At 47.5% G+C, this 27,319-nt stretch overlaps 1 protein-coding gene across 1 annotated transcript in view; it reads left to right on the top strand.

The window, feature by feature from the left end:
- Positions 1 to 1,293: 1,293 nt before the first annotated feature.
- jag1b (jagged canonical Notch ligand 1b) overlaps positions 1,294 to 27,319 on the top strand; it is a 28,014-nt gene continuing 1,988 nt past the window's right edge. Inside the window, exons 1-25 of the mRNA XM_070977950.1 lie at positions 1,294 to 1,604; positions 1,833 to 2,138; positions 8,892 to 8,943; positions 11,381 to 11,638; positions 12,141 to 12,201; positions 14,590 to 14,720; positions 14,818 to 14,937; positions 17,225 to 17,338; positions 17,431 to 17,544; positions 17,637 to 17,750; positions 18,173 to 18,219; positions 18,710 to 18,883; positions 19,303 to 19,453; positions 20,410 to 20,574; positions 20,678 to 20,791; positions 20,934 to 21,047; positions 21,209 to 21,322; positions 21,781 to 21,897; positions 22,631 to 22,658; positions 23,084 to 23,169; positions 23,758 to 23,871; positions 23,953 to 24,062; positions 25,392 to 25,631; positions 26,261 to 26,392; positions 26,646 to 26,787. Of these exons, the coding sequence (XP_070834051.1) occupies positions 1,548 to 1,604; positions 1,833 to 2,138; positions 8,892 to 8,943; positions 11,381 to 11,638; positions 12,141 to 12,201; positions 14,590 to 14,720; positions 14,818 to 14,937; positions 17,225 to 17,338; positions 17,431 to 17,544; positions 17,637 to 17,750; positions 18,173 to 18,219; positions 18,710 to 18,883; positions 19,303 to 19,453; positions 20,410 to 20,574; positions 20,678 to 20,791; positions 20,934 to 21,047; positions 21,209 to 21,322; positions 21,781 to 21,897; positions 22,631 to 22,658; positions 23,084 to 23,169; positions 23,758 to 23,871; positions 23,953 to 24,062; positions 25,392 to 25,631; positions 26,261 to 26,392; positions 26,646 to 26,787 (3,175 nt within the window). The 5' untranslated portion in view covers positions 1,294 to 1,547. The remainder of the gene's footprint in view (positions 1,605 to 1,832; positions 2,139 to 8,891; positions 8,944 to 11,380; positions 11,639 to 12,140; positions 12,202 to 14,589; positions 14,721 to 14,817; positions 14,938 to 17,224; positions 17,339 to 17,430; positions 17,545 to 17,636; positions 17,751 to 18,172; positions 18,220 to 18,709; positions 18,884 to 19,302; positions 19,454 to 20,409; positions 20,575 to 20,677; positions 20,792 to 20,933; positions 21,048 to 21,208; positions 21,323 to 21,780; positions 21,898 to 22,630; positions 22,659 to 23,083; positions 23,170 to 23,757; positions 23,872 to 23,952; positions 24,063 to 25,391; positions 25,632 to 26,260; positions 26,393 to 26,645; positions 26,788 to 27,319) is intronic.

The raw sequence follows: 27,319 nt of genomic DNA, 5'->3' as shown, positions 1-27,319 counted from the left end.
ACCTTGGTTGCTTGAACACATTCTAATGAAAATAGTGAAAAAATACCGGCACTGTCTGCTTATCAGATACAAACGCATAGGAGAGACACGTGACACCCTCATAAACAGCTATAAAGTGTGATGGCGAAACATTTCACAGTTACTGATTGATTCGGTCCTCCATCTCTCTGCAGTGCTGCAGCTCCCAACTGACTGATCTGCGTAATTGGTCCACACAAATCACTAACCACAGGGGCAGAGGGGGTTCCCATCCTCTCATATGAATGTATGTATGTGTGTGTGTGTAGTCACTGATCCAGCTCACAGATTACCTTCTTGTAAAGGTAAACATGGCCACGATTGCCCTTCGACACCAAAAAGCATCCTGGGGAAATAATATCTTTCAGCAATCTGTATAGCAATCAGCGGATTCCTCTGCGTTAAAGCTCCAGGGTTTGATTCAGATAATGTCCATTACGTCTGGCTGTACATTAGAGGTTGATCGTTTGAAACAGTCTTAAGATTTCAAGTCATTTAAAATGTGTGACATTCCTTAGGCAGGCCTAAAACCTGCAGGTCTGCCACTCTGGGGCACTGTTGTGTGCGCTCCTTATAACGTCATACGTTCACAGTCAAGAGTTTATTGAAATTCCGAACATGAAGGTATTTTTAAACAGCTGAAATTGTGCAGATAATGGGCTTTTTTTTTCTATTATGGAATTCAATGCTCTTTATCCAAGGTTTGCATGCCAGGAGGAAAGGCATCTGTCATACCGCGCATTTAACAAAACGCCCTGCACTCAGCTGCAGGCCTTGATGCTCATTCTGCAGTCCAGACGATTTAGTGCGTTATCTAATGACACAAATGGAGAGGACAGTAAAACCAGCTCAACTGCGTCTACCCACCTTTTAGACAGACATAAATCTTTATGAGGAAAAATAATAGCATAAATTGTGGTCAGTCAAGAACGCAGCTCACGCGGGATGTAAGAAGATATGGAGATGCGTGAACCGATGCTTGTCTGAGAATATGATTCATTCATGTTTAGGTTTGTGGTCGTGATGACTTATGATTATCAATATGTCTGCAGGTCACACATTATTCCCACTCTCATTTTCCACCACATCACTGCCAAAGAGTCCTCAGGAGCGATCTTGAGTGTATGATTATCCTCATAACGTGAGAGGGGCGGGCTCAGCGGGCCCTGCTCATGAATATGGAGGCCCGCAGCTCCGCAGACACTCCCTCTCTGTTGAACTTGTGCAGCCAGCTCCGACTCAGGCCAGCAGTCAGTCAGACAGTCAGTCAGCAAGCAGTGGGCTCGGCTGCCGCATGGCCACTGTGTGAAAACTTTCCCCAGCACAACAAGTGGAAACTGTCGGACGAGGACGGAGAGCAGACGCTCGGAGGGACATACTCGGAAGAGGTCTCCTATGAATGTGGAACTGGCGCTCCGCTCATCGAAGTGTTGTTTCCCACTCGTGCATGTTTAGACCAGAGGAGAGCTCTGGTGCCGTGTGTCGGCCAGACGACTAGTACAAACGAGTGGCAACAGCAGTCCGGAGGCATGATTTTGAGACGGGGCTCAGTCGTTGCTGCCTTTTTCCTCTGCTTTCTCGCGAAGGTATGTGCGGGCAGGGTCGCTCAGTTCAGCCGTTTGGATGCACTTTGCTTGCATGTGCGTCGCCCTTTTTTTTTTTTTGTTAACGCACAACATTACACGTAACTAAACCGCATGCAAACAAACTGTGTCCACACGCAGCTGCAAGTGCAAACAACGTGAAACGGCCCGCTGAGCTTTGCAGCGAGGTCAGAGTTTTCCACTGCATTCACACTCTCTGTCTCTCAACAGGTGTCAGAGGGATCTGGACAATTCGAGTTGCAAATCTTATCGATGCACAATGTGAACGGAGAGCTGCTGAACGGCATGTGTTGTGACGGCACGCGGAACACGGCGGATCGAAAGTGCACGCGGGACGAGTGCGATACGTTTTTTAAAGTTTGCCTGAAGGAATACCAGTCGAGAGTTTCCGCTGCAGGGCCCTGCAGCTTCGGAATGGGATCTACGCCTGTCCTCGGAGGGAATACCTTTTCTTTCAAGAGCTCTGTCAGGAATGACAAATCCAGGATAGTTTTGCCCTTCAGTTTTGCCTGGCCGGTGAGTTGGAGAGTCTAAAAAAGTGTGTTTTTGCAGGGCAATTCTGTGCAATTACTGTCCGTCAGTCATTCTCGCTCCCCAAAAAGTGGATCGAAAGCTCAACAAACAAAGCGTTTCTCTTTTGGTAGTTAACCCTCTGTGAATTCTCCCCTGGTCTCCTCACCATCTGTCCAATTAACCAGGTGCAGGTATTTTTCTCCACCGGGCTGTCTGTTCTATCTAAATAATGTTTAAAACGACGCTGTGTTTGATCATCATGAAACCCCAGTGTTCCCTGGGAAATCTGAAAAGTTGGGTAAATTATGACTTCAGTTAAAAATCTCATCGGTGTGATTAAAAATGTTTCAAGAGAAAGATCCACTTTAGATTACTCCCCCTGTAAAAGTGTGTTCTCAACATCTGTGAGTCTGTAGGAAACCACCTCGCTCGGTGCATTCTTGAAATGGTCCTCATGAATATTTTTCCCATGTCTGGCTTGATTCAACAAATAAACAGTGGAGATGAAAAGTTGAGCTGCATTCCCCCAGATTCCCCCTCCTCTGCCCCCCCTGGCAGCTGCTCGTGTTGCACAGTACAGTAACTTCAGAGTGAAAACCCACTTTCTGGTTTCCTCAAGTGTCAGCTCTTCTTCGTAGAGTAAATACGCGGGCCTGACGGGCCTGTGGGAGTGTTGTAGCTCTGCAAGGGAGATGATTTGCCATGCTGGAGCACATTTCAGTGCAGTGAAAAAAGCAGGACTGTGCACAGACTGACTGGCCCCACAGCTTGGCCCGCAAACTCCTCCACTGTGCCTGATGGGTGAAAGGCACAGTCCGCTGGTATGTGTGTGTCCAATTACATCAAGGCTATTTTTACCTCAATCCTGATGGAAGTTGCTGTTGTAATTTCAAGCATTGTGCTCAGCGGTGGCCTCAGACAGCCCGAATAAGTGCAAGAACTGGAAGATCACGAGCGATTCCCTTTCAGTTTTATGTGAGTTACCTGTGGGGCTGAGCAGATCGTTTAGGTTTGTGTTTTCACTATGATCTGATCGCCAGTAAAACAATGTTCTCAGCAGGGCAGCGTGCAATTCAATATGGCCTGTATTTTTTATTTGCTCTCCACTTAGACACTGGCGCCTCACACCTTTTTTAAAGACAAAGGTTTCTGTTTATTTTCACGCCATGGCAGCACTAAGTTGGCATGAACACCCTGAGCCAGATTAGTCTCATCTTACTGGTTGAAAATCAGTCCTATTTGAAAACAGCCTTGTTGACATTGAAATGAAGCCTGGTGCCATTTCAAGTTTGAGGACTTGGCTTTCTTTACTCGGCCGCCTTGTCTGCCATGTTGATAAAATGTATCAACATAACTCAATGGCTCACATGTCCTCAGCCTAATGGAGGATGTTCTTGTCATATTATTGAGTGGAGATAAATAGAAATACCAAAAACTAAGGGGTTATATTGCTCAGTGAAACTTATAGAATAAGATTTCTGTTGAGCCGTGTCATCGTTTCAATTAGGAAGTCTCAAATGTAGATAAATTTAATAGAACTGTGTTCAGAGACAGGAGTTTGGAGCACCCAGGCTGAGATTTGGGAAAGAACAGAGTCTCTCATCCTTCAGTTCAAGTGCTTTACTTCAGTGCACATTAACAATCGTCAGGTTAGGTATGATATCACTCTTTGTCCTTTTCATCAGTTGATTGGCTGTTGTGGACAGATGGCAGTGTGGTGCAATTGGGTTGTTGGGTACTTCGAGTTCATGAAGCTTTTTTTTTTTCTTCTTCTTCTTTCCCCCCTTCATCCTCTCTTGTGAGCTGCATGAAGCTGGCCTCTTGTCCAGGCCAAGGGCTTTGTTTAAGTCACGCTCGGTTGGACCCCAGGCATTTCATCGCTTTAACCTTGCCACCCACAGTAACCGCTGCACTTAATGAGGCCGCACACATGTGCTCGGGCCAGGTAGGGCGAGAGCCGGGCGTCCAGCTGAATGCCATCGGCTGGACATCTTTAACATTAGCACATGGCTGTGTTAGAGCCCCTGTGTGGATTCACCCATGTCTGCTTCATGCTTTTATCCCACAGAGGAGTGAGGGCCCTCACACTGTATCAAGCAGGGACAATGGCGTGCCCTCGGTGACTACAGTGAGGATTACGGAGCATAATAGAGGCAGTGCAGCTGTAATGCCAGCGCAGGGCAAGCAACAGGAAGCAGTTGTAGTAGACTCAGCAGTGATGAAGTTGGCTCTCAGGCAAACTGTGACCTTGCTTCTGTGGCCACCTCAGCATATTTACCCATGTTACACACGGAAAGAAAAGGCCTTTTCTAATTGGACGGGGTCCAATCCTTCAGAGGTCAGATTGAGCTTTTAGAAGCACTTATCTGCCCACTTGTCAAATACTTTCTTTCCCGAGTGATCTCGTTGATCTGGCACCCTAATTCTGCTCAAATCTTCTTTAATTATGCACTTATTTCAAAGCATAATTTCCATCCACCTTTCACTTGACTCAGCGCTGGCGTGTCATCTCAGACCTGGGACGTGTTGGCATGGCTGTGATTGATTTGTTGACAAGCTGTCTGAGAACTGAGATCAGGTGAGTCGCAGAACAATAGGCGGCTCAGCCTTGAGGGCGAGCACTGCAGGCAACTGTGGGAGTAATGACATGTTTGTTTTATATAGTCTGCTCTGATGTGGCAGTTAAGTGCAAATTGCTCAAGTGAAAGAGGGAAAAGAAATGTGTTCTGTGTTTTTCTCCCTACCTCACCCTGTCCTCTGCTTTAATGAGGACTTTTTCAGCCTGGTTGCAGTGCCGGTGTCGTTTTGACGTTACATAATGGTTTTGCTGCTTATCGGAGTTGTTTCAAGCTGTATGGGAGCATGACATGCATACAAAGGCATTTTAATGTGGCTCACTTGTGCCCTGTTTTCCTGTCCTTTAATCGTTAGTAACCCTCGCAAGAGACAGATGACTGGCTGCTTGTTTAGTTTAATTCTTGATGTGACTTTCACTCCTGGTTCCCGGGTTCGTGTTTTGATCTTGTTTGCCTTGCGAGAGATCCAAAATCTGTTTGCCGTGTCTCTTGTTTTCGTTGGCAAAAGGTGAAATTCTTTCATCCGGGTGAGGTTCTGTCCCATCTCTGGGCTGATGCACCTTTGCCGTATATTTTATAGGCTGGTGATTGTACAGCAGTCTTTCTCCAGCTCTTGTTGTGATGAAAATCTCTTGGCAAACAATGGATTCCTTCCTTCCCAGTCCATCAGTGGAGCCGGTGGCTTCGAAGGTGATTATGAGGGTTGACTTTTCACGACTGGGCTTTATGGCAAAACAGGGTGTGTTACTTAGCAGCCCCAATCATCGGTTAGATCTCGGTTTGATACTATTGAAGTGATTGACTCAGGAAAGCTGATACAGAAGGTCAACATCCCTTTGACTGGGCTGTTGACATTTCCTCTGTGCTGACTGTTGGCCTAGACCTGTCTAATCTGCTGGGCCCTGCCTTTATTTAGACCTTTGGCTTTTGCCTGTTATTCCATGAGACATACCCTTGTTTTAGTTTGTTCAATTACCTTGTAATGGTACATCAAATGGCTCCATTTTCAGTTAAGGTCAGGACGAGAGGCCTGTGTGTGTGTGTGTGTGTGTGTGTGTGTGTGTGTGTGTGTGTGTGTGTGTGTGTGTGTGTGTGTGTGTGTGTGTGTGTGTGTGTGTGTGTGTGTGTGTGTGTGTGTGTGTGTGTGTGTGTGTGCTGGAAAAATTCCCCTACTGAGAGGATTCAGTAGTGTTCTTTGGCAGGTCATTGTGATTCGAACTGGAATGATCTTTATCGCTCATGTTGCTCGTCTGTTGGACAGTGTCTTCTTGGCCAGGAAAGATAAGAAGACATATGGCCACACTTATTGCACTTGGACGTGTGTGTGTGTGTGCGCGTGTGCACGCATTCGTGCGTGTACGTGTGTGCGTGGACGCTCTGCAGTTCAAAGAGAAGTTGTGAGTCAGCTGGGAGCCTGGGAAAAGTGAACCTGGCAGTGGCAGACGGTTCCAAGCTGATAACCGCTGGGGAGTTATGGAGTGTTAGTGAATCAGGAGTCAGGCAGTATCTCACTCTCTGGAAGCAGTTATTTGGTCTGGAACTAAACATCCAATAATGGCGAGGCTGCTTGTCAGATCAAGCCAGTATGACATTGTTGTTGGGTGATACAAAGCCTGTGGATCTTCAGCTGTAGTTTACTTGATGTGAACTCAGCGAAACTCATCTGGTGAATAGTAAACATTCGTATCGAAGGGCTGCTGTGTTTTGACTTTAAAGTTTTTACACCGTGGGCCGTGCTCAGGTTTATGTAGCGCTAATATGCGATCAGTCTGTGGTGACGGTGATCACAGTGATGCAATTGCTACCATGTTGAGGCAAGTCCAAAATCATGTGAGCCATGGGTGTGTTGTCTCGTTCTTGTAGATCTGCCTTCAAAGGAGCTAATAATTCATTACGCTAAATGCCGTGTGACAACAGTCCACAGAGTGATCTGATATGTTTTTTTTCCTCCCATTGGTCAGGTCCTGGACACAGTGTGAAGTTTCGTTGTGTAGCAGGTGAACCAGGCTGGTTTTCATTTGGCAGGGATCCATTGTTCCTCTTGTTCGAACTGCCTGTGAAACGTTAAGCAATGCTGGGAATGATGATCTGAGAGGTCACTGAAAGGTGACTTAACCGTAGTAAAATATAATTACTAAGTTTTTGTCATTTGCAACTTCTCATATTAGTCACATGTACGTCAAATTAATGTTGCAATGATGACTAATACTAAGCTTTTGAGAGGCGGATAACTTCCTCAGGTTGTGTGTGCACAGTGATGTTGCATTCGAGTTACTGTTTTTGGGACGAGCTAACCACGCTCTGACAGCGCCGTGTCATATATGTGGGGTGTCTTCTGTGTCGCCGTCTCAATAGATTTTCTCCAAAGCAAAAATGTGTAAAAAGTCTTATGTGGACATGCAGCTGGGAACGGAGACACTGCAATGATGTGTTCAAGTGCAGTTGTACAGGCTGGAATTATTGGAAAAGGCACCATGATACTGCTCAATGCCTGACGAGAACCCAGAACTCTTGTTCTTAGTGTTAATATAGTAACTAGCTGTAGGTTGGGTCTTAGTCACATTACCACTGACTCACTTGAATTGTGTGTCAAGTGATTGCAGCCAATTGTGAGTCAGAGTGTACTGTAAAGCCCACATTGCTGATGAACCCCGCATTTCAAATAATAGCTGCCCTGATTGCAGTGAAATATTGGCACAGGATGAGATGAATGTCTCCGGGAAAGATGGAAAGTTGAATGGCTCACAAAACAAGGTGAAGCCATGAAAAGGCTTCAGGAGTGAGTCATACCTTTTTCCTTTCTGTGGAAAGTGAATAGGGGGTTTCCTCCAAGCAGGTTTGTTTACCATGAAGTCATTGCTGCACAGAGGGCCACAGTGGCGATGCAGGATTTCTGAAATGCCTCCAAGCAGCGCTGCTAGGGGCGAGCATGTGTGCGAATATAACAAGTAGGTGTTTCTAGTGGATGCTCGGGCACTGTAAGTGGATTACACTTTCTCACAATCGCATACTTTCCCTCCGACTCTGTCGTGCACGCTCGCAGGCACATTGTTCGCTCTCTCATGGCTGTGGGCACAGGGCAGCGTGGATGTGTAAGCTGATATCGGTGTGAGCGCTACCGACCCTGAATCGGACAAAGCGTTTTTCGGCAGTGCTGAAATCAAGACAGGCCTCCAGAGTGTAGGACTCATTCAGTCTCTCTCGTGCAGTTTCTTCTGCCTAACCATCCGTCACGTACGCTTTTTTTTTCTGCCTGTGTTGACTTTGCCTAAAAAGCAGTGTCTTTAAGCGGTTCAGTTTGGATTGTTCACAGCGTTCTCAGCGCATGGCACCCGAGGTTTAGAAATTAGCATGAAATTGGAAATCCCATATACGCTGCAAAACAGAACTGACTGAGCTTTCTCAGAACACTGGAAACCATTCGCTGTCTCCTCTCGCCACATTATGTAAACGTGGAAAAACGGTTCCTAAAGAGAGCGTCCTGGCTGAGATGGAGACATAGTTTAGGCGCTGCGGGGTGACGTATCCCTTTCTATATGCTGTTGTTGTATTTATTGTGGTCGCTACTTGAGAGTGTGTCCAGTGCAGTCCTGCTCTGTCGGGCTGCCTTTTGGTGTACCAGACACCCTCCTGCTCAGTGGGTGTCCAGCTCAACCAGACCGCTGCCCATGTGTCCATCATCCTAATCGCAGTGACGCAGAGACCTCTGCACCGCCACGAGCTTATCCTCCCTTAATCAGACCAACAGGACTATTGTTACAAGTTAACAGTGAGCAGCTTCTGTTGTGAGCTAGCTCAGCCAGAAGGAGATGAAACGTCACTGGCGAGGCTGGTGAGGTCGTGGGAAACGACAAAGTTGTGGATTTTGATTTTTTTTTGAAGGCTCTGTATTGAATGATAAATTTAGAAAGGAAAATATGTTCATGTCTTTGTTGAGCTAAACTATGTGACATTTGTTAAAGGGGAAATGGTGGGAACGTGGTACAAGTTAGTCTGCATGGTAACGAATAAACAAAAGGCTGTCAGCCGTTCTGTGGTTCTCTATGCAGCCTGTTTTACAAAACACTTATCACTTCATCATGGAATGGAAATGTTTCCAGTTTTGTTTTATGATACAGTGACTGCTTGATGGTCCTGCTCTTGGCTAACGCTCCTTTTCTCTCTGTCTTGTCTTCCTCAGAGGTCTTACACTTTGATAGTGGAAGCCTTGGACTTCAACAATGAAACCGGTGGTGAGTATTTGTCCTTGTCTGGCATCTCCATCTCGCCTTCCCCTCTCTTTTCTGTCCCCCCCACCCCCACCCTACACCCCTCCCTCACTGCGACGTCTGGGAGGAGTTGCGTTGAAGGTCAGACAAGGAAGTTTATTCTCCCTGAACTCCCTGCCCTCCTCCACATGGTCCACTGAGTGTGCGTGTGTTAAGAAAGTGTGTTGACAGGTGCCTGTAAGGCGGGAGAGCAGGACAGGGAAGCGAGGGGGAAGAAGAAAAAGAAGAAGAAGGAGGAGGAGGAGGAGGAAGGAGCAGGGACAGGGGGGTGAGGGTGGAGGTGCAGACAGAGAGAAGGAAGTGTGGCGAGGTAGAGGAGGGGAGGAGTACAGAGGGGACCGTGAAAATGTTTTCATTTGGCCGATGACTGATGGCAGGTGCTGCCAGCCAGAGTCGGGGTCACACTGTCTCACTGTCACTGAGGCGTGAAACACACAGCTCATCCGGCCACCCCAGCCCAGCGCTGCGACCAGCCTGCGGTCACAGTGCTGGGGGGTGGTACATTTACCTGCAGCACAGGTGGGCTGCAGACCGAGCATGCACAGTGGGGGACTTTTTAGTGTCCCGCTCGAAGACCGCGGGCGTTCCTCCCACGAACGTGGGAAGAACGCGGCAGTAACACGCTGAATCTGAATTCTGGTTGCCAGGTTCGGTTTCTGCCGTTAACTATGCTGGGATTCCTGCCCGCTGCTCGGCGGTCAGATTGGCGACAGCGTGGTGATTCCAGCTGAGGGGAGGGCCTTATCCCATGCTTGTTTATGCAGGGCTGTTCGAGGTCAACAAGGTTTCGGTCTTTTCTGCTGTATTTGCCGCTCCCCAGAGAGCTATTAGGGCATTGGCGTGAAAAGCCCCCTGAATGTACACAGTCAATGCTGGTTAAGCCCCTCTGAGCTCCACCAGGCTAGCCCTCAGCTCTCATAGCGTCATGTGTTGTGGCTCTCCAAACTGATATTTAAATGCCAGCGTATTTTTAATCAAAATTAAAAGCTTGATCCTTATGTAAATTTGCAAGGACTGTTATTTTTAGATTTGAAAAGGTTAATTTGCCATCACTGAGAGTCTGTTTTTACTGTTGAAAAGTTTCGATTGTCACAGTCCAGAACGGCTTTGGAGCATGCTGGAGCATGCTGGCCTTTCTCAGCTTCATAAAACTTTCCTGATTTATGTTTAGCTCTGATCCAGGCAGCAGGTAGTAAGGATGTGCTACTCCTGACACTGCAGGCCAGCAGTCGGTAGAGAAATGCCACACAGCTGAGCTCTGGATTCCAGACCACTGCGAAATGTTACCGGGCACTGTGATTTCAGTGCACCCTCCACCCTCCATACACACCACAGCACTGTAAATAAATGACAGCAGGCCGTCCCCCACTGCATTACATTGCATCATACTACACAGAGGAGCGATTCACCCAGCGGTCAGCCACCTCTGCTCATGTGAGTGCAGTAAATAAGGGCCGTGACATATTTTTCATTCTCTCCCAGGTGGAAGATTTGGATATCAAGTAGCGAGAGCTTCGTGGGCGAGTGAATGAGTGGCGTTAAAGCGCAGGCCTTGCATGTATGCGTACAGTGTAACGTGTGGAGATGGGGCCAAGCGTGTTTGCTCACTTTTGAGTGTGTTTGTGTGTCATTACAGACTCTCAGGTCTGTCCTTGTCCGTTTGACAGAGCCGTGACCTTGTTATGTTTGACGTGATAATAAGTTTGCCTCTGGGTCCAAGTCTGTGTGTTTTTAAGTGTTACACAATCACAACATAGGCCAGGCCTTTGCTGAAGTATAGATAGATTCTTGTAAGTGTGTAAAAATGAGTTGACTCAAGACTTCTTGACTGCTGTTCGTACAAGACTGCATGTGAGAAAGGCATCCTGGAAAAGTGCTGATGGCACACTGGCAGGCTTCCCAGCAGTGACTGTGGCATCGGTGTCCTCCTCACGCTGTAATTTATGGCGGTTGCGGTTCTGTCCTCGCCTGAGCAGATGCAGAGGGTAGCATCTGAGACCAGTAATATCCTCAAGCCGTAAACCTGAGAATCAGAAACCAACCAGGGAGAGTTGGAGAGGGAGCGTGAGAAAAAAAGCAGTTAAGAGTGCTCATTACAGGCAGCCTTTTCCTTTTTTCTGCATTTCCTCCTTGTACTTTTCTTCCTCTCCAGCACACATAGTTGCTTTAATTACATATAATCTGCTATCTAAGAGATCTTCTGCAATTTGTGTTAGAATTTTTGGGGCATTTTTGGGTTCCCACTGTATGATCACAGGGAACGCTGCAACCTCCAAGTGCATAACGTAGGATGCTGCATTCCACTTTCCTTTACCCGGCATAAACATTCGATGAATTGAATTTTTCGACAAGAATTTTGCGGTGTGTGTGTGTGACGACCATGTCAAAATTAACATTTTAGGTGCAGATGGGAAGTTGATAGAGAAAGCCTCTCATTCCGGCATGATCAACCCCAGCCCGCATTGGCAGAAGCTGACTCACAATGGCCCTGTGGCTCAGTTCGAGTACCAGATCCGGGTCAGCTGTGACGAGCACTACTACGGCTTCGGCTGCAACAAGTTTTGTCGGCCCAGGGATGAGTTCTTCGGGCATTACACGTGTGACTACAACGGAAACAAGACCTGTCTGGAAGGCTGGTCCGGACCTGACTGCAACACAGGTAAGCCATGCTGAAACAGCAGCATGTAGTGACGGGTGACATCACCTTGAAATGGAAATACTGATCAAGACAGCAGCTCGAGACAGTTGGATTAGTATTCCTGACTATGAATAAGACGTCTAAAGCTAGCAGCCAGACTGTAATCTGTGATTCATGCTGATACGCTGTCTGTTGCGTGGTTTGCATTGAATGGAGCACTTTGTTTCTTCACTCTCACAGCATTTTCCTCATCATTTCCATTCAAATAAAGCTTTTCATTGCCTGTATGACCAGGAATAAACCTTCAGCCCCAGGAAATCACCCCGGAAGTCGTCAGGCTCTTGTTAAACATTTTACTGTGTCAAGTGGCAGACCCGGTGTGATTGTTTGTTGACAGCAGTGTTTATTCTCGCAGGCTGGTGTTATATAATTGACTGCTATAATTAAAAAGTGCTAAAAAATCGAGCTAAGTTTGATTGTAGTGACCAGGCAGTGATTCTTCTTCTTCTTCCTCCTCTTTTAGCTATATGTCGACAAGGCTGCAGCACTGAACATGGATCTTGTAAGGAGCCAGGAGGCTGCAAGTAAGTGATTAAGGCTGCTCTCTATGTTTTATTAGTCTGTTATCGATGGTTTTACTGCATTTTTACTATGTAAAATGTCAAACATGCTTTGTTCAAGTGCCTCGACTTATTATGGAGGCTGGTGCCAGAAGCATGTGGTGTGGATCAGTCAGATATGTAGGGATCGTGTCCAGGCACCAGTTCTGTCATGGCATGGATTTTTCCCCATACGTGCATGGTGTTCTGGCCAAGAGACTATCAGTACCCGGGCTTTAGCAGAGATGCAGGCTGAGCTGCAAATCTCTCATGGAGCTTTGGACCAGAGCTGCCCGTCTGAGGAAAGCAGAGGCTCAACTGCCAAGACTCCATGTTGGAAATGTAGCCTATGCGTTTCCCTCTAATGAGGCAAGCGTTATCAGTCAAATCGTGTGTAACATTCGGATGAGCATTAAAGTGTATTGTTTGTGTAGCTAATGGCTTCCTAATGCTGTTTATGCACACAGCCAGAGGAAAAGCCAGGCGCAGATGGATATCAGAGCTGGGGCATTGTGTGCAGTAACAGTTGTATCTCATCCTCATCCTGGAGGAGGCCTCGCACTGCCCGACTCTTCCCACAGCTCATGCATTGGTTGCTTTCTTAGTTGTCTGATTTGGCCGTAAATCAAGCACAGGGACGATCAGGTTTGTTCATTTTGTGCCGCAGCTTTGTTGTTTTTCCCAAGCTTTTGACATCATCAGGTTTCTTGTAAGTGCTTGTGTGGCCACTGGCAGAACAGGAGGTTCCATTGCTTTAGTCTCTCTACAGGTGTGGCTATATTTAAAGCTCTGGGTTTAACTTGTTTTATATGTACTCTGCCAACAAACTCTCCAAGCAAGCTCTACTGCTGTTGCAGTCACTGAGTATTTTCCCATCATTGGGCTGCTGCAGAGTGTTAAACAACAGCAGTACATAGCAACATTGGCTGCAGGCTAGGGCAGCCTCTTTGTCACTCACTTTATGTCAGCAGAGCCACAGCTAATGACGCTGTGGGGTTTTCTTTCAGCGGTGACGTTTTTAATGATACCCTGAGTTTGCATTGTTACCAGTACAGTAATTACAGTGCACCTGTGTATCAAGATTGCCACATAGAAAATTGGTTTGAAAAGCATTAACTGTGTAGCCACAACATACATTCTTCTTAAAAGAGGTCTGTTTTCATGTTGAGGGCTGAAATCTGTACGTGCGTCGGCAGTGCTACACAATGTAATGTCACATTCCCCAGTAATTTTGCTGTGTAATAACTGTAAATGATTTAGGATCCCGCTGGGGAGTCCTGCTCTGCTTCTCATGGAGAGGATTAGCACACTTTTAAGAATAGCCTCTTTAATCACAGACTGAGGTTTACTTAACCACCGCGTTTATTTTTACAGTCCGTCCGTTTCTTGGGGCTAATCAGCGCGCCGCTCCCCCAGGGGGACACTGTGTTTCCTGTCGCTAGGCTCCACAACAGCAACTGTATCGCCACCTCGCCACCTTTTAAAGAGCGGGCTTATCAGCCAGGCTGGATTGCCGTCTTAATTATGGAGCCCGGGAAGAAAAAGGGCAGCATTATCAGTGTAATTATGGACCTGGACATTTCAGTGGTCAGCAAGCTGTGTTCCCCTCCTCAGCCTTGGGGCACAAGTCAGAGTCCTGACTCATGGGAACCAGGATGAGCAGCAGCGTAACAGTCGAGAGGAGGGCTGAGCGCTCCTCTCTGCAAGGATGTCGCTACTGCCAAGCCACAGGCACAGTGTTGTTAAAGGGAGCGTCTGGCCGCATGCTAATGTTAGCTGTGCTAAAGGTCCCAATGGCACTGTAATTTAGTGTTTTGTTTTTTTTCTGTTTGGTAAAATGCTAAATACTCCTCTACTTCCCTGTCCCCAAGTATTGTATAAAAGCTGTTGCATAAACACCCTGCTACTTAAGATTCATTTGTGGTCTTTATAGACACAGCCCAATTGTGAGGGCAAGAATACTGCCTCTTTGTTTGTTTCCTTTGTGCAGCCCCATGCTGTATATGCTTAAGTGTAGTTCATCAAGTTCAGATTATCGCTGCGTTGCTTGTGTAGGAATTTGGAATCAACAGAAGATTAAGATATTAGCATTTGTAGGTGCCACAGGGATTATCTGACCTCGCTGCGATTTTGTGAATTTGCCTGAATGTTCTGCACGTGTAGCTGTGTGTGTGTGTGTGTGTGTGTGTGTGTGTGTGTGTGTGTGTGTGTGTGTGTGTGTGTGTGTGTGTGTGTGTGTGTGTGTGTGTGTGTGTGTGTGTGTGTGTGTGTGTGTGTGTGTGTGTGTGTGTGTGTGTGTGTGTGTGTTGGGCTGATTTCTAATATATGTCCCACCTCTGAGGCTGACAGCATGGCTCTCTGTGTGTCTTGCAGGTGTCTGTATGGCTGGCAGGGCCAGTACTGTGACAAGTGCATCCCCCACCCTGGCTGTGTACATGGCACCTGTGTAGAGCCCTGGCAGTGCCTGTGCGACACCAACTGGGGCGGCCACCTTTGCGATAAAGGTTAATTCTTATCTCTGATTTCAGCTGCTGTCGCTGTAGGAGCAGCCTGTGTTGTGTGAAAAACAAACTGAAGCTGTGTTTAACGCTCTTTTCCCAGATCTGAACTACTGTGGCACTCACCAGCCATGCCTGAATGGAGGGACGTGCATCAACACAGGACCTGACAAGTACCAGTGTACCTGCGCTGAGGGCTACTCAGGTGCAACCTGTGAGAGAGGTGAGCTTCACTGATCTTCTGCAAGATAACTTGCAGAACTTTTATTATTATTCCTAGCAAGCTTTAAAGGGCATGCGTACTACTCAGCCTGTGAAAACAGTTGCTTAAAGGTGTGTTATGCAGGATTTTTCTGCTAAACAATGTGCAGACTCATACAGAAGTAATCCCTCTCAGTAATCACTTATGATCCACTAAAAATGTGTTGTAGCGTATTAATCTGCAGAGACCCTGCCCACTGCCAGTATTTTCTCATTTCCTTCCTATTTTACTGTGTTTGGGACATTTCTGAGCTGCAGCCTTTGGGCAGTGGGTGTGTAGCCCCCCCAGGCAATAACATAATGATGAGCGTAGCGACCAGGCTGAAGCTGTGTCATCTATGCTCTGGCTTCTCCTGTCTGGACACAAAAACAATTAGTTAATGTTGCAGTTGTCTTGTTGACTGTAGCTCGGCAGATTACTAGGCATTATAATTATGTTATTATCATGACTTTAGTACTGTGCCTGTTTGTGAGCTGGGCTGAAGACGGCTGAAGTGGATGGGTCGTTAGAGCCAGTAATTTAACTATTAGTGTAGCTGTTTGTTCATACACAAACAATGGAGTAACACATGATAAACACATGATTTGATTAAGTATTTGCAAGATACATCATCCCTCAGTTTCCTGCAGGTAGTCAGGTACACCCCTCTTGAGTAACTGCCTTATGTAGGTATGTGATGCTGCAGGTGGGGGTACACTGGGTTGTGTGTATTCTGAGGCTGGTGGCTTTGAACCAGACCTGCATAGTTTACCTTTTAATGTCGTCTGCATCACGTAGGGAACTTTCTAAACCCTGAGGAAACAACCCCAATGATGTCATCTGGGTCACCAGATGTGGAGGATCTAATAAAAGATGCTGTCAAGTTGCATTATGGGAAATGTAGGAGCCAGTCAAAGGTCAGAATAGCTTGTCCTCTGCTGCTTCAATTTTGACCGTTCTTTGACTGAACGAATATTATGTTGCTGTCGTTAACAGTTTTTGGCAAACAAATGGAGCAGAGAAGCTCAGAGATTCCCAGAATTTCCCTTTTTAATTATCTGTTTTATTTTTAAGACAATCTACATTTGGAACTGAAAATTTCAATAATCTCACAGGGTCTCAAACTCGTGCTTGCAGTTGTAGTAAGTGGGGAGATTCTGTGCTCGCTGAGCTTACAGACAAAAGGTCAGAGGTGCCTCGAGTTTGTAATCAGAGGAGGTGGTAACTCGGCAATAATCTGTTTCCACTTCAGCGCCAGTGGCCCCCAAGTCAGGTAATCCACCAGTTTGATCTTCAGGGGCCGGTCATCCCTTCGCTCCTCAGTCACTCGAGACAGATGGGTGTGGTGCTAAGGTTCAGCTGCCGCGAACACTTACCATGGAGATGATGGTTTTTTCCTCATTAAATCTGAGCCTCGCAGGGTGCTGACAGCTTAACTGCAGAGATGTCAGGAAACCGTGCCCTCCGTAACAGGAGGTCCTCCGACCAGGGGATACGTCAGGCTATTGTAACACAGAGGCCCCAGGGTGCAGCGCCGCATCCTCTGCCCCCCCTCCGCACCACAGCATACCAAGAGCCGTCCACCAATCACCTCTAACTGCCTAGTTATTCCCAGAGTGAATCATTCATTTTTGATGCATTTGGGACCCACTCATCCTTAAACTTGTCCATAAAGAAGAAACTGCAGGGCAGTGGCTCCCCCTCTCCCACTCCCCCTCCCCCCAGCCTCTCATCTTCTGCCGCCTCTCAGAAGAAGAATGGCGGGGAGTCAGAGGGAAGTCACGGTGCGTTGCTCAGGTCAACTTAGCATGAAAGATGATTTCCTGGTGGTGTGGTCTGCCGGGCGGGTAATGAGAGTGAGATGGGGGGACTTTGAGCGGGCTTTTGGCCCAGGGGAGGAGGAGGGGTAGGTGATGGGTAAGGGAAGGAGTCAACTCCCTGGGTATGTTCTGCTTACAGAGGCCCTGGACACAGGAGTCAGAAGCTGAAATGCATTTTTGTATCTGATTTGTTTTCTTGTGAATGATGGGGCAAATGTAGACCACATGATGTCACAGTGAATGCTGTCATGGCAGCTAGCATAAAAACATCAATCTAAATATCAGCCAAAAGGGGTAAAGTTTGTCCAGCATGGTACATTTGGCAAATTTAATTAGAAAATTAGTGTCATAAATAAGGAAAGGAGTAACCAAGGGTGGATTTTTCTTCTTTGAAATGACTCACAAGGGTGTGTGTGACCTGTTTTCAAAAACGTTCTCTCTCATTCTAGCGGAACATGCCTGTCTGTCCAATCCGTGCTCTAATGGAGGGAGCTGTTCAGAGACCAGCCAAGGCTACGAATGTCAGTGTGCGCCAGGCTGGAGCGGCCCCTCCTGCACCATCAGTAAGATCGCACTCAACCAGCACCCACTGAATGTCAGTACCCCCACAGAAAAAAGTCATGTTGAATAACAGGAATTGACCTCTTCTGCTCAGACGTTGACGACTGCTCTCCAAACCCCTGCAATCACGGAGGTACCTGCCAGGATCTGGTCAACGGTTACAAGTGTCACTGTCCCTCACAGTGGACAGGGAAGACATGTCTGATAGGTGAGCCCCCCCAGCCACTTTTCCCCTCTCCACCACTTCACGCCCGTCAACCGCACGTGCAAATGCCACAAACCCTTTCTCTCCATCTCTAGACGCCAACGAATGCGATAGCAAGCCTTGTGTCAATGCCAACTCGTGCCGCAACCTGATTGGTGGATACTTCTGCGAGTGCGTCCCTGGTTGGACGGGGCAGAACTGCGACATCAGTGAGTAGAAGGCTGTCAGCTGCAGCTGTCCAGCCCCTGCCACCTTTATTTCTTTCTCTCTGCATTGAAGCTGTAATACGAAGGCATAAAGCAACCAGTTGGACAAGTGCAGCCTTTCCCTGCAGTGTAAATGAATCTGCTGTATCATTATTAGCCCTGTGTGTGTGGCCAAGGCTGTGGTGATTAGAGGTGGCTCAAAACAATCCCGGGACTAGTTTCACTTGGCAGCAGACGGGATTGCTCAATACTCTGTGTTGCACTGATTGTGCCTCCATGTTATCCAACTCTTGCACAGTGCTCTCTAGCTCCGATGTTTTTAAAGGCCCCTAGCATGGGAAACATAAAGCACAGACTTGTTTTCAAAGACAGACTATTTAGTCAAGCTGTTCAGAATTAATCCTCACATTTGTTTTCCCGTGCAGATGTAAACGACTGCAAGGACCAATGCCAGAATGGGGGAACTTGCAAGGTACGTGTCGGGTCAAAAACCATGCAGCATTATCTGGTATCGCCGCTTTGTTTACCAGCTTGTTTGTTTGTTTTATCGTGTCTTTCTTCTTGAAGCCCGAGACATTTACAGCGGTTATATAAATAGCTGTTGTAAATTGTTCTCTCCAAACCGACAGTGGAATTGTTGTGGAATTCCTCGCTGAAATCAAATCTGAGGGGAGTGGGTTCAGAGGGGTTTCTAAGGGAGGGACACACAAGTTTCTAGACCACACTAGATTGAATTACCATAAACATTATTGTGTTGAGCCCGTGCCAGGAAAATGTGTTGAAATAATTGTAGAGCTGTGATAATGTTCTCCAAACTTGTCGCGGCCCTTCCCCCCTCTCAGCCTCGCTCTTCGCTCTGTTCTCTGGTTTGACAGTTATTGTTTGGACCCCACCCTGTCGAAACAGTTGATCAAATTTGTGGCCGTGCGAGGTTCACCCCGGTTTCTCTCTCTCTGTGGCAGGACTTGGTGAACGGCTATCGCTGCATGTGCCCCCCTGGCTTCACCGGCGAGCATTGTGAGAGGGACATCGACGAGTGTGCGAGCTCGCCGTGCCTGAACGGCGGGCGCTGTCAGGACGAAGTGAACGGCTTCCAGTGCCTGTGTCTGGCTGGCTTTTCGGGAAATCTCTGCCAGGTGAGACACGGCTCCCGCATGCACCCATCCTCTCTGCTATTGTTTAGCATCCGAAGCCCTTGCCCTCCCCTCCAGCCTCCGTTCTGCCAGCATTGCTGTATCTTCGGGTTCGTTGTAAAGTTTTCCTGCCCCACCCTTTTAAATGGCTGTTGTTCCACAGTCCTCCTTTTTAAAAGGGAGTGCTTTGTTGAAGCTGCTCCTGGCTACAGCGCGATACATTCCACAGTGCTGAAGCCCAGACTCAGAGGACGGCTCCTCTGTCTCTGCCTTGTTTTTCCCCTTCCTCCAAGTGCTGTGCGTGTGTTGTTTCCTGGCACAGCCTGTAGGGAGGATGCTGTGGGTTTTGCTCTGTTTAGTGTAGCAGAAACTATGTCAGCTATCAGGTTCACCGCTCTCTATTCAATACCTTTCTGCCCTAGCTGGATATCGATTACTGCTCACCCAACCCGTGTCAGAACGGAGCGCCCTGCTTCAACCTGGCCACAGACTACTACTGCGCCTGCCCAGAGGACTACGAGGGCAAAAACTGCTCTCACCTCAAAGACCACTGTCGCACCACCACATGCAAAGGTACGTCTCCTGCATGCAGTAACCACAAGCTTTTCGCTCTTTGTCTTTTTCCAGAGCATTGCTGTAAGGTGATCCGCGTAGCGTGCTGTAGTAAAATTCAGAATAAGGCCAGGTCTTCACCATTTGCCTGAACACTTTGCCCACATTTTCCCCATGAGGGCAATACCTATATTTTAGTTTCATGCACTCAAGGTTCTTGGCCAAGGTGAGCGTTTTTTCTGTAGTGTTTGTAGTGTAGTGTGGCTCCCTTGATGAATGCCCCCCTCCATCTCCTCAGCAAAGCTTTTCCAGTGATTCTCCCCTCCTCTGAGTTCCTTGAAAATCTGGCAAAAGGCTGATAGCACTGTGTGTGTTCTTGGTAATGACTTGGTGGGCTACCTCTTCTTTTCCCCCCTCAATGAATGTGCACATTCTTCTGTGTGTGCATGTATGTATGTGTGTGTGCACGCGTGCACGCGTGCATGTGCGTAATTGAGTGAGTGGACCAACCACGGAGTCAGATACCAGACGGTGAGATTCTCTGCTCTTGGCAAGAATTAAGTGATTACAGGGGAGCGCACTCACCCCGCTCTCCTAACCTGATCAGACAGGGGGAAAGGAAGGGATTTCAGCGCAGAGTGAAAAAGATCACTCTGAATTGCTTATGAAAGCATAACAGCTTATGGCTGTTTCTTCTATCACTCCGCTTTTTTTTTTATAGGACACTGTTTTTGTCAGGAAACCAAGCTGTTGGCGTTATTATCTTTAAAGTCCCGTTAACTCGTAGATCTCTTTGTCTCCCACTCTTTCTCCCTCTGTCACTCGTTGGCTCCCTCACTCCTTTTTTGGAATAGAGTCTGATTGGAAGCAGTGAACTGGATTCCGCTCTTATCACTTGGAAGAAGATTTGGAGCGAGTGTTTGTTCAAAGAGGCTTCGTCAGTAGTGTCACTGTCTAATGATCTCTCCTCTTCACAGTGATTGACAGCTGCACCGTCGCCGTGGCGTCCAACAGCACGCCGGGAGGAGAGCGCTACATTTCATCAAATGTGTGTGGCCCTCACGGCCGCTGCCGGAGCCAGGCCGGAGGCCAGTTCAGCTGCGAGTGCCAGGAGGGCTTCAGAGGCACCTACTGCCACGAGAGTAAGACCAGATTCCACATAATCGTGATGGATCGCACTTGTTCCAAAACCCAATCTCACATTTTTCATGTCTTTCCCCCTTCTTTTTTTTTTTTAAACTTCAGACATCAACGACTGCGAGAGTAACCCATGCCGCAATGGAGGCACCTGCATCGACAAAGTCAGCGTGTACCAGTGCATCTGCGGCGACGGCTGGGAGGGTGACCATTGCGAGATCAGTGAGTAGGACTGCTTGTCCCGCCACCTCAAAACAAAACCACACCTCCCTCATGGGACCATTCAATCCATGTTTCAACATTAAACTGTCGGAGTGATGATGTGCTATACATAAATCACGCTCCCGTCCTATGTTTCCTCCAGACATCGATGACTGCAGCACCAACCCCTGTCATAATGGAGGGACATGTCGAGACCTGGTGACTGATTTCTTCTGTGAGTGCAAGAATGGCTGGAAGGGAAAGACATGCCACTCCCGTAAGTTTTTATTTTTTCCACTCCCATGTAGTCTGTCTGTGCAGGCTCATGGTATGTGCTTATGGCTGTATATAATTGCCCAATGTTCTATACCGAATGTGTTTATTCACACCTATGTAAGTGCACAACTTAAGCAGCCCTATTTTAAATGCTCCCCCCAGGCGAAAGTCAGTGTGATGAAGCCACGTGCAACAACGGAGGCACCTGCCACGACGAGGGGGACACGTTCCAGTGCAAGTGTTCCCCAGGGTGGGAGGGTACGACATGTAACATAGGTGAGTCACGGCAGTCTGGTCTAATGTTCTTATTTACACACACACACACACAAAGAAGATTGCTTTGTGGGAGAGCTCCGCCTTGTCCCGGATATTAATCTGATCTGTCAGATCTGCGAAGTCCACAAACAGTTTTTTATCCCTTCACTCTCTTTCAACACTCCCTCGTTTCTCATCTGCCTCCTTGCCCATGTCTCCCTCTCATGTGAGCGCTGACAGACATCCGCTTAAAATCCCTGATTGCTCTGACAATGCACTTCAAAGTCGTGGAATGCAGATTCCCTCAGAGAAAACGGAAACCCTGACTGAAAAAAGCCAAACCAACAGCAGTCTGCTGTGACTGTTTAAGCTTTATGAGCGCTGATTTCGCCGCTAATCCTCTGAAGATTGGCGGGGAGGAAAAAAAACATGTTAACAAAACGATATTTCTTTTTTTTTTTGTTTCCTCTCTCTCTCAGCCAAAAACTCAAGTTGTCTTCCAAACCCGTGTGAGAACGGAGGTACCTGTGTAGTGACTGGAGAGTCGTTCACCTGCGTCTGCAAAGAAGGCTGGGAGGGTCCCACGTGCACCCAGAGTAAGTGTTCTTTAGAGGAAAATGGTGGATGGGATAAAGGCGGACAGTTATTGCCATTAAATGATGATAAACCTCCTGCTACCTAGTGCAGAGGTGAAGTCCTGCATCTGATTAAATCAGACTCTCCCACTCTCAAACTTTTTTTTTGTAATCTCCTCTCTCCCTGGCTGCTGCCGGCCATGAGAGGAGAAAGAGGAGGAGGAGGGAGAAAGGGGCTTAGGAAAGTGGAGACAGATGTTTCTCCCCCCCCCTACACCCCACCCCCACCCTCCTCCTCGTCCAGCACACCCCTCTCGTCGTTGCATTCCTGTCCAAACAGTGACATGTCGGCTTGTTCTACAGCTTTTCTCCATTTCCCTGGCTTCCCTGTACGCATGTACACCAAAACATGAATTCCCCAACTTTTGTGAGGGAGGGAGGAAGAGACGGGGTGGGAATCTGGGTGTGGAGGTGTTGTCGGCGGTGAAGACGGTGGGAGCTGGAACTCCCTTTGAGAGCCAACTCGATTGTTTGCTCTGTGCTGTTAATAAGGCAGCGTAATCAGGCAGTGTGGAGTCCAGGCGCGACCGGCCCAACACGCCTCTGCACACGCAAGCTCAGACGTGCTCTTTGCTGTCATGTGCACTAAACAGTCATACATGAGCGAGAGAGAAGAAGAAAAAAAAAACACACAACAAACTCACTGCATTCTGTCTCTCTCTCCCCCTCCCTTTCTCTATTTTTCCTCTTTCAGATACCAACGACTGCAGTCCCCACCCATGGTAAGTGGAAGCCAAACATTTCCTGTAGCTTCAGACAGATGTAAACAGGGTGCTCCTCCTGTATCGAAGTTTCTCACCTGCAGGCTTTCTCTCTCTCTCGCCGTGTCTCTGCTGAGAACCAGGCATACACCCAGCCCTGTCATTCCTGAGAAGCAATCAACTAACCCTCTTTTGTGAACTCCCAGGCACGACACTTAATTAGGCACACACCAATGGAGCTCGCTCCCAAACCCACACTTGTCCATTAAATAGTCTGAAAAGTGGTTGCCTTGATTAGCTTTGAGAAATTGTTACTGTATGCTGACTGGTGAGAAAATCCCCAGCCTCAAAATGGTTTGGTAGTAAAGCAGCATTGATAGATGTTGGTGTGAAACAAGCCTGAGATCCAAACTGAAGTCTCACTCCCCCTTTTTTTCCCCCTGCAGCTACAACAGCGGAACCTGCGTCGACGGGGATAACTGGTACCGCTGCGAGTGCGCCCCAGGCTTCGCTGGTCCAGACTGTCGGATCAGTGAGTATTAACCTTGCCTCCCACTCCTCCCTGATCCCCGTTAGATTGGGCCCGGGCTGCTGGACCATCAGCGTCGCTCCAAATGGAAGGTCTAGCCGGTCAATTATCTGTGCATTGGGCTGCAGGCCAGGCCGAGCCATTTCGGTGTCACTCCACCGGGCCTTGCTGCTGTCCCCGGGGGAAACCGGCTTAGCAGGCCAACAGCTAATCAGCCATGCTCTCTGACACTGATTACACAGATTGTTTTCCCTCTTAAAGGCTTTCAGATGGCCACATTCTTTCCCATTGCAAAGCCTTTGTTCTGCTAAGTCCAGCCTTTAGCTCCTGCATACCTGCTAATGATGCTGCCTTTAATAAAGCTGCATGGGGCAGAAACGTCCAGGGCTGATTTAAAGCATGTTTGCTTGTTTTTTATTAGCTGGTGTGTATGTGTGTGTACTGTTCTAATGACACATGACCTCAGTGAATTTAGCCTAGGAATTAGATTTGTGTGCTGACTGCTAAACCCAATATTTGCGTGCTGTCTGGCTGTGCTCTTAAGTCCAAAGGGAGCCATTCTTTACCTCTCGCTCTTCTCCTCTGTGACAGATATTAATGAGTGCCAGTCCTCTCCATGTGCCTTTGGCTCCACCTGCGTGGATGAGATCAATGGATATCGCTGCCTGTGTCCACCAGACAGGACTGGCCCCCACTGTCAAGAAGGTATAAGACAGTAAAAGACAAATCTATGTAACACACACAGTCTGTGAGAGATTTCTAATACTGTGGTTGTATTTAACACAGTGACAAGGAAACCTTGTTCTGTTAATGGACACGTCACCCCCGATGGAGTCAAATGGGATGAAGACTGCAACACTTGCCACTGTTCCAATGGGAAAGTTGTGTGCACAAAGGTATGTGTAAACAAACTAACTCTGCCTACGAGGTCAAGGTGGAATATTTACGATGGCTCTGTACAGCTGTGAAGCACATGATGTCATTGTTTACTAATGGGAGAAGGGCTGTGGGGAACAGCTGTGCAATAAATGGTTAGAAACTCAAACTCAAAGTTTGCATGCAAGTTTGGATGCATCCTCACAATCTTCAGAGATCTCAGGTAGGGCCGTGGGTGGTGTTGGTTTGGGTGTGTCAGATTCCTTACAAAGATGAAGCAGTTTGTTTTGAAGAGAAACACAATGGCACTATGAGAAATTGGTGTCAGATGCCAGTTCAGAAACTCCCAAAATTACACTGGGTGAAGACGGGCTGATCTACAGTAGAGGCCTGAAGTCGTGCTATCTAACCACCAGATGAACAATGGTGCCTCACTGATACTGCTCCCCCCTCAGGAAGATAATGCATCATGGGGTGAAAATGATCCAGGCCTGCAAGGTACAGGCTACCATGTTATACATAGTCTGATATGGGAACAAAATTACATGGGTTTTACTGTACTTTTGCAGCACAGTGGCTTGTCTGTTTCATGCGGATTACATGCACTGAAGAGAAATTAATCTATACAGAGCCACTATTATCCTAGACTGGGAAAACCGGTGCCATTGATTCGATTTTCCTAATCTGTTTACAGTCCTGTTTAGAGCTGGGCATTAAATGCCTGGTGTTCAGCTCTACAGGCACATTTCAGTCGGTACCATAAAACTGTCCTGACATTTGATGCCAGACTTTGTCTTGACAATCTCTAATCTTTTCTTTTTTTGCAGGTATTTAATAATAAAGCAGAGTATGGGATACAGTGAATCTGACCTGCTAATAAAGCTCATTATGACTTATTTTGTTGGCAACAAACCATGCATTTGGTGCTAAAACCCTTACTTTTGATATTTTATGGATGTTCTATGGACAGAATTTATGAATTTCTAAACAAGACTAAGAAGCTACAGCCATGCTGCCGGCTCTAGAGGCTGTACTTGGGCACAGTGGCGCTTTGAGCTAATTAGCGCTAAACAAAAAGGAGAGCAGAGGCTGATGAGAATGTAGTTTTGCAGGTCCTTTGGTCAGTGAGTGAAATCTTGTCCTGCTAAATGAAAAATCAGGGGGTTAATCAGGGTTACCATAATTCATCCCGACGGGGCATCAATGTCTTTACTAAGTTTACTCAGGCCGACAGACTTTGCGGTACCCAGTGCCACACTGCTAGCCTGCTATTAGCCTCAGTCGTGTTCCGCTTTGTTATTTTAAAGAAAAGTCTCAACACGGTTTCCTCTTCATGTTTTTCTCTCCAGATGTGGTGTGGTCCCACATCATGCCACATGGGTGCCAAAGGACGAGGCGGGTGTCCTTCAGGCCAGAGCTGCATCCCCATCAGGGAGGGCCACTGCTTTGTGAAGCCCTGCCTCGGCGTCGGCGAGTGCTGGCGCACCAACCCTCCCCCGCCTCCCACCAAATGCCACCCCAGCTCCAGTTACCAGGACAACAGCTGCGCCAACATCACCTTCACCTTTAACAAGGAGACCATGCCTCGAGTGAGTTACCTAGGCACCAGGGAGGGAGAGATTAAATTAAAGGGTTTTGGGGTCATTTTTCATGGCTCTGCTCTGCCGCCACTGTTAAATGATTGTGAGCAGCAAACTGTGAAAGATCAGGTTTTCAGAAGTGCTCGACCATCTCTCCTGGGCAGAAGGATTTCTAGTCTAAGACTCCTGAACAATTCGGTCACATATCCAAATGTTTTCCAGGGAGAAAAATGCAGGGATACTTCTCTCTCCTCTCCCTGTTTTTTGTTGACTGCATCCAAGTTTTTACATTTTTAAGAATCAGGCATTCATGACTTTTGCGACTCATGCCAATCCCCTCTTAACCCGACCGCGCTGCACGATTAATCTCAGGATTGTATGGATGTGAGCTGAACAGGACCACTGGCGACTCTGTCACCACATAGGATCATCACTCGCCAGTTCCCTAACAAGCATGACAGCAGATAGTGACAAGCATATGAGTTTGTGGTCTTTAATCCAAATGAGGTGGATCCCAACCAGATAGCATGTTGAACCTACTGCCAATGCAGGCCCAGCCCTTCCTTTTTTCGTCTTGATTGCCCTCTATGCTTTTTCTATGTGCGTTAACATTTGCTTCATTTCTTCTCCACGCGCAGGGTCTGACTGTGGAGGATGTGTGTAAGCAGCTGAGACGCTTGTACGTAGTGAAGAATTTCTCCTTGGAGCATTCTGTGTCAATAACCTGTGACCCCTCATTCTCAGCCAGCAACGAGATCCACGTCTGCATCGTAAGTACCTCCTCCCACTCCCAGTCTGCCATATGTTTGTCTGCCTCTATCAAAAAAAAACAACAAAAAAAATACCCTTTGATTTATAGCCTGCAGCATGCATTCTTCACAGCATTAGAACTTCTAATGAGATATGTGGAGGATTTAGGTTTGGTTGTTTCGTGTCATCAGTTGACAGCAAGTGAACAGTGACAGACAAGCTCGAACATAAAGCAACAGATTTCAAACCTCTCCGTCTTCCTGTCACTTGCAGTCTACCGAGGACCATCGCCTGGACCGGAACCCCATTAAAGAGATCACAGACAGGATAATCGACCTGGTTAGCAAACGCAGTGGTAACAACACCATCATCACCTCCATTGCGGAGGTGCGCGTGCCAAGCCCCAGCAAAACTGGTATGAACCGCCTCCAACTATGGTTGTTGCCTTTAATGTTTCCAGACTTGCACACACTTGCATGTGTAGGAATAAGTGGGAGGATTTTTTTTGTTTTGCTTTTTTATCTGATGAGATAGAACTGAGCCCTGAATGTGGCAGCAACGCAGAGCACCACAGAAAGACGTGCATGTGTGAAAAATAATTCCGAACCTCCCACATAACTCGGGCCGCCCAGGTCTGCCATCTCACGGCAGTTGTAATGGAGCTTAAAAAGAATCTAGCCAACATTTCGATGGAAAGAGCAGAGCTGCTCGGCTTCGTGGATTTAGATTGGCTCGTACTGTGACTGGCTGGACTGTGACTCCTAAGACTCCTGCATGTGTCCACCATTCATCAACACAGTGACAGCAGACTGCCGCCACAGCCAAATAGAAACAGCCTCCTCCTCTGTTCAGGCCTCAGAGGTCAGGTTGCACTGGCGAAAGCATGCTAATGATTTAGCAACCTTGACGTAGGGCTATAATAAAACCTTTTGTGTGTGGTTGACCTG

This window comes from Chaetodon trifascialis, chromosome 13 (assembly GCF_039877785.1).
Source record: "Chaetodon trifascialis isolate fChaTrf1 chromosome 13, fChaTrf1.hap1, whole genome shotgun sequence".
NCBI classification, from domain to species: Eukaryota; Metazoa; Chordata; class Actinopteri; order Chaetodontiformes; family Chaetodontidae; genus Chaetodon; species Chaetodon trifascialis.
Note: the sequence above shows the minus strand (reverse complement) of the source record. Positions and strands in the feature narration are given on the sequence as shown.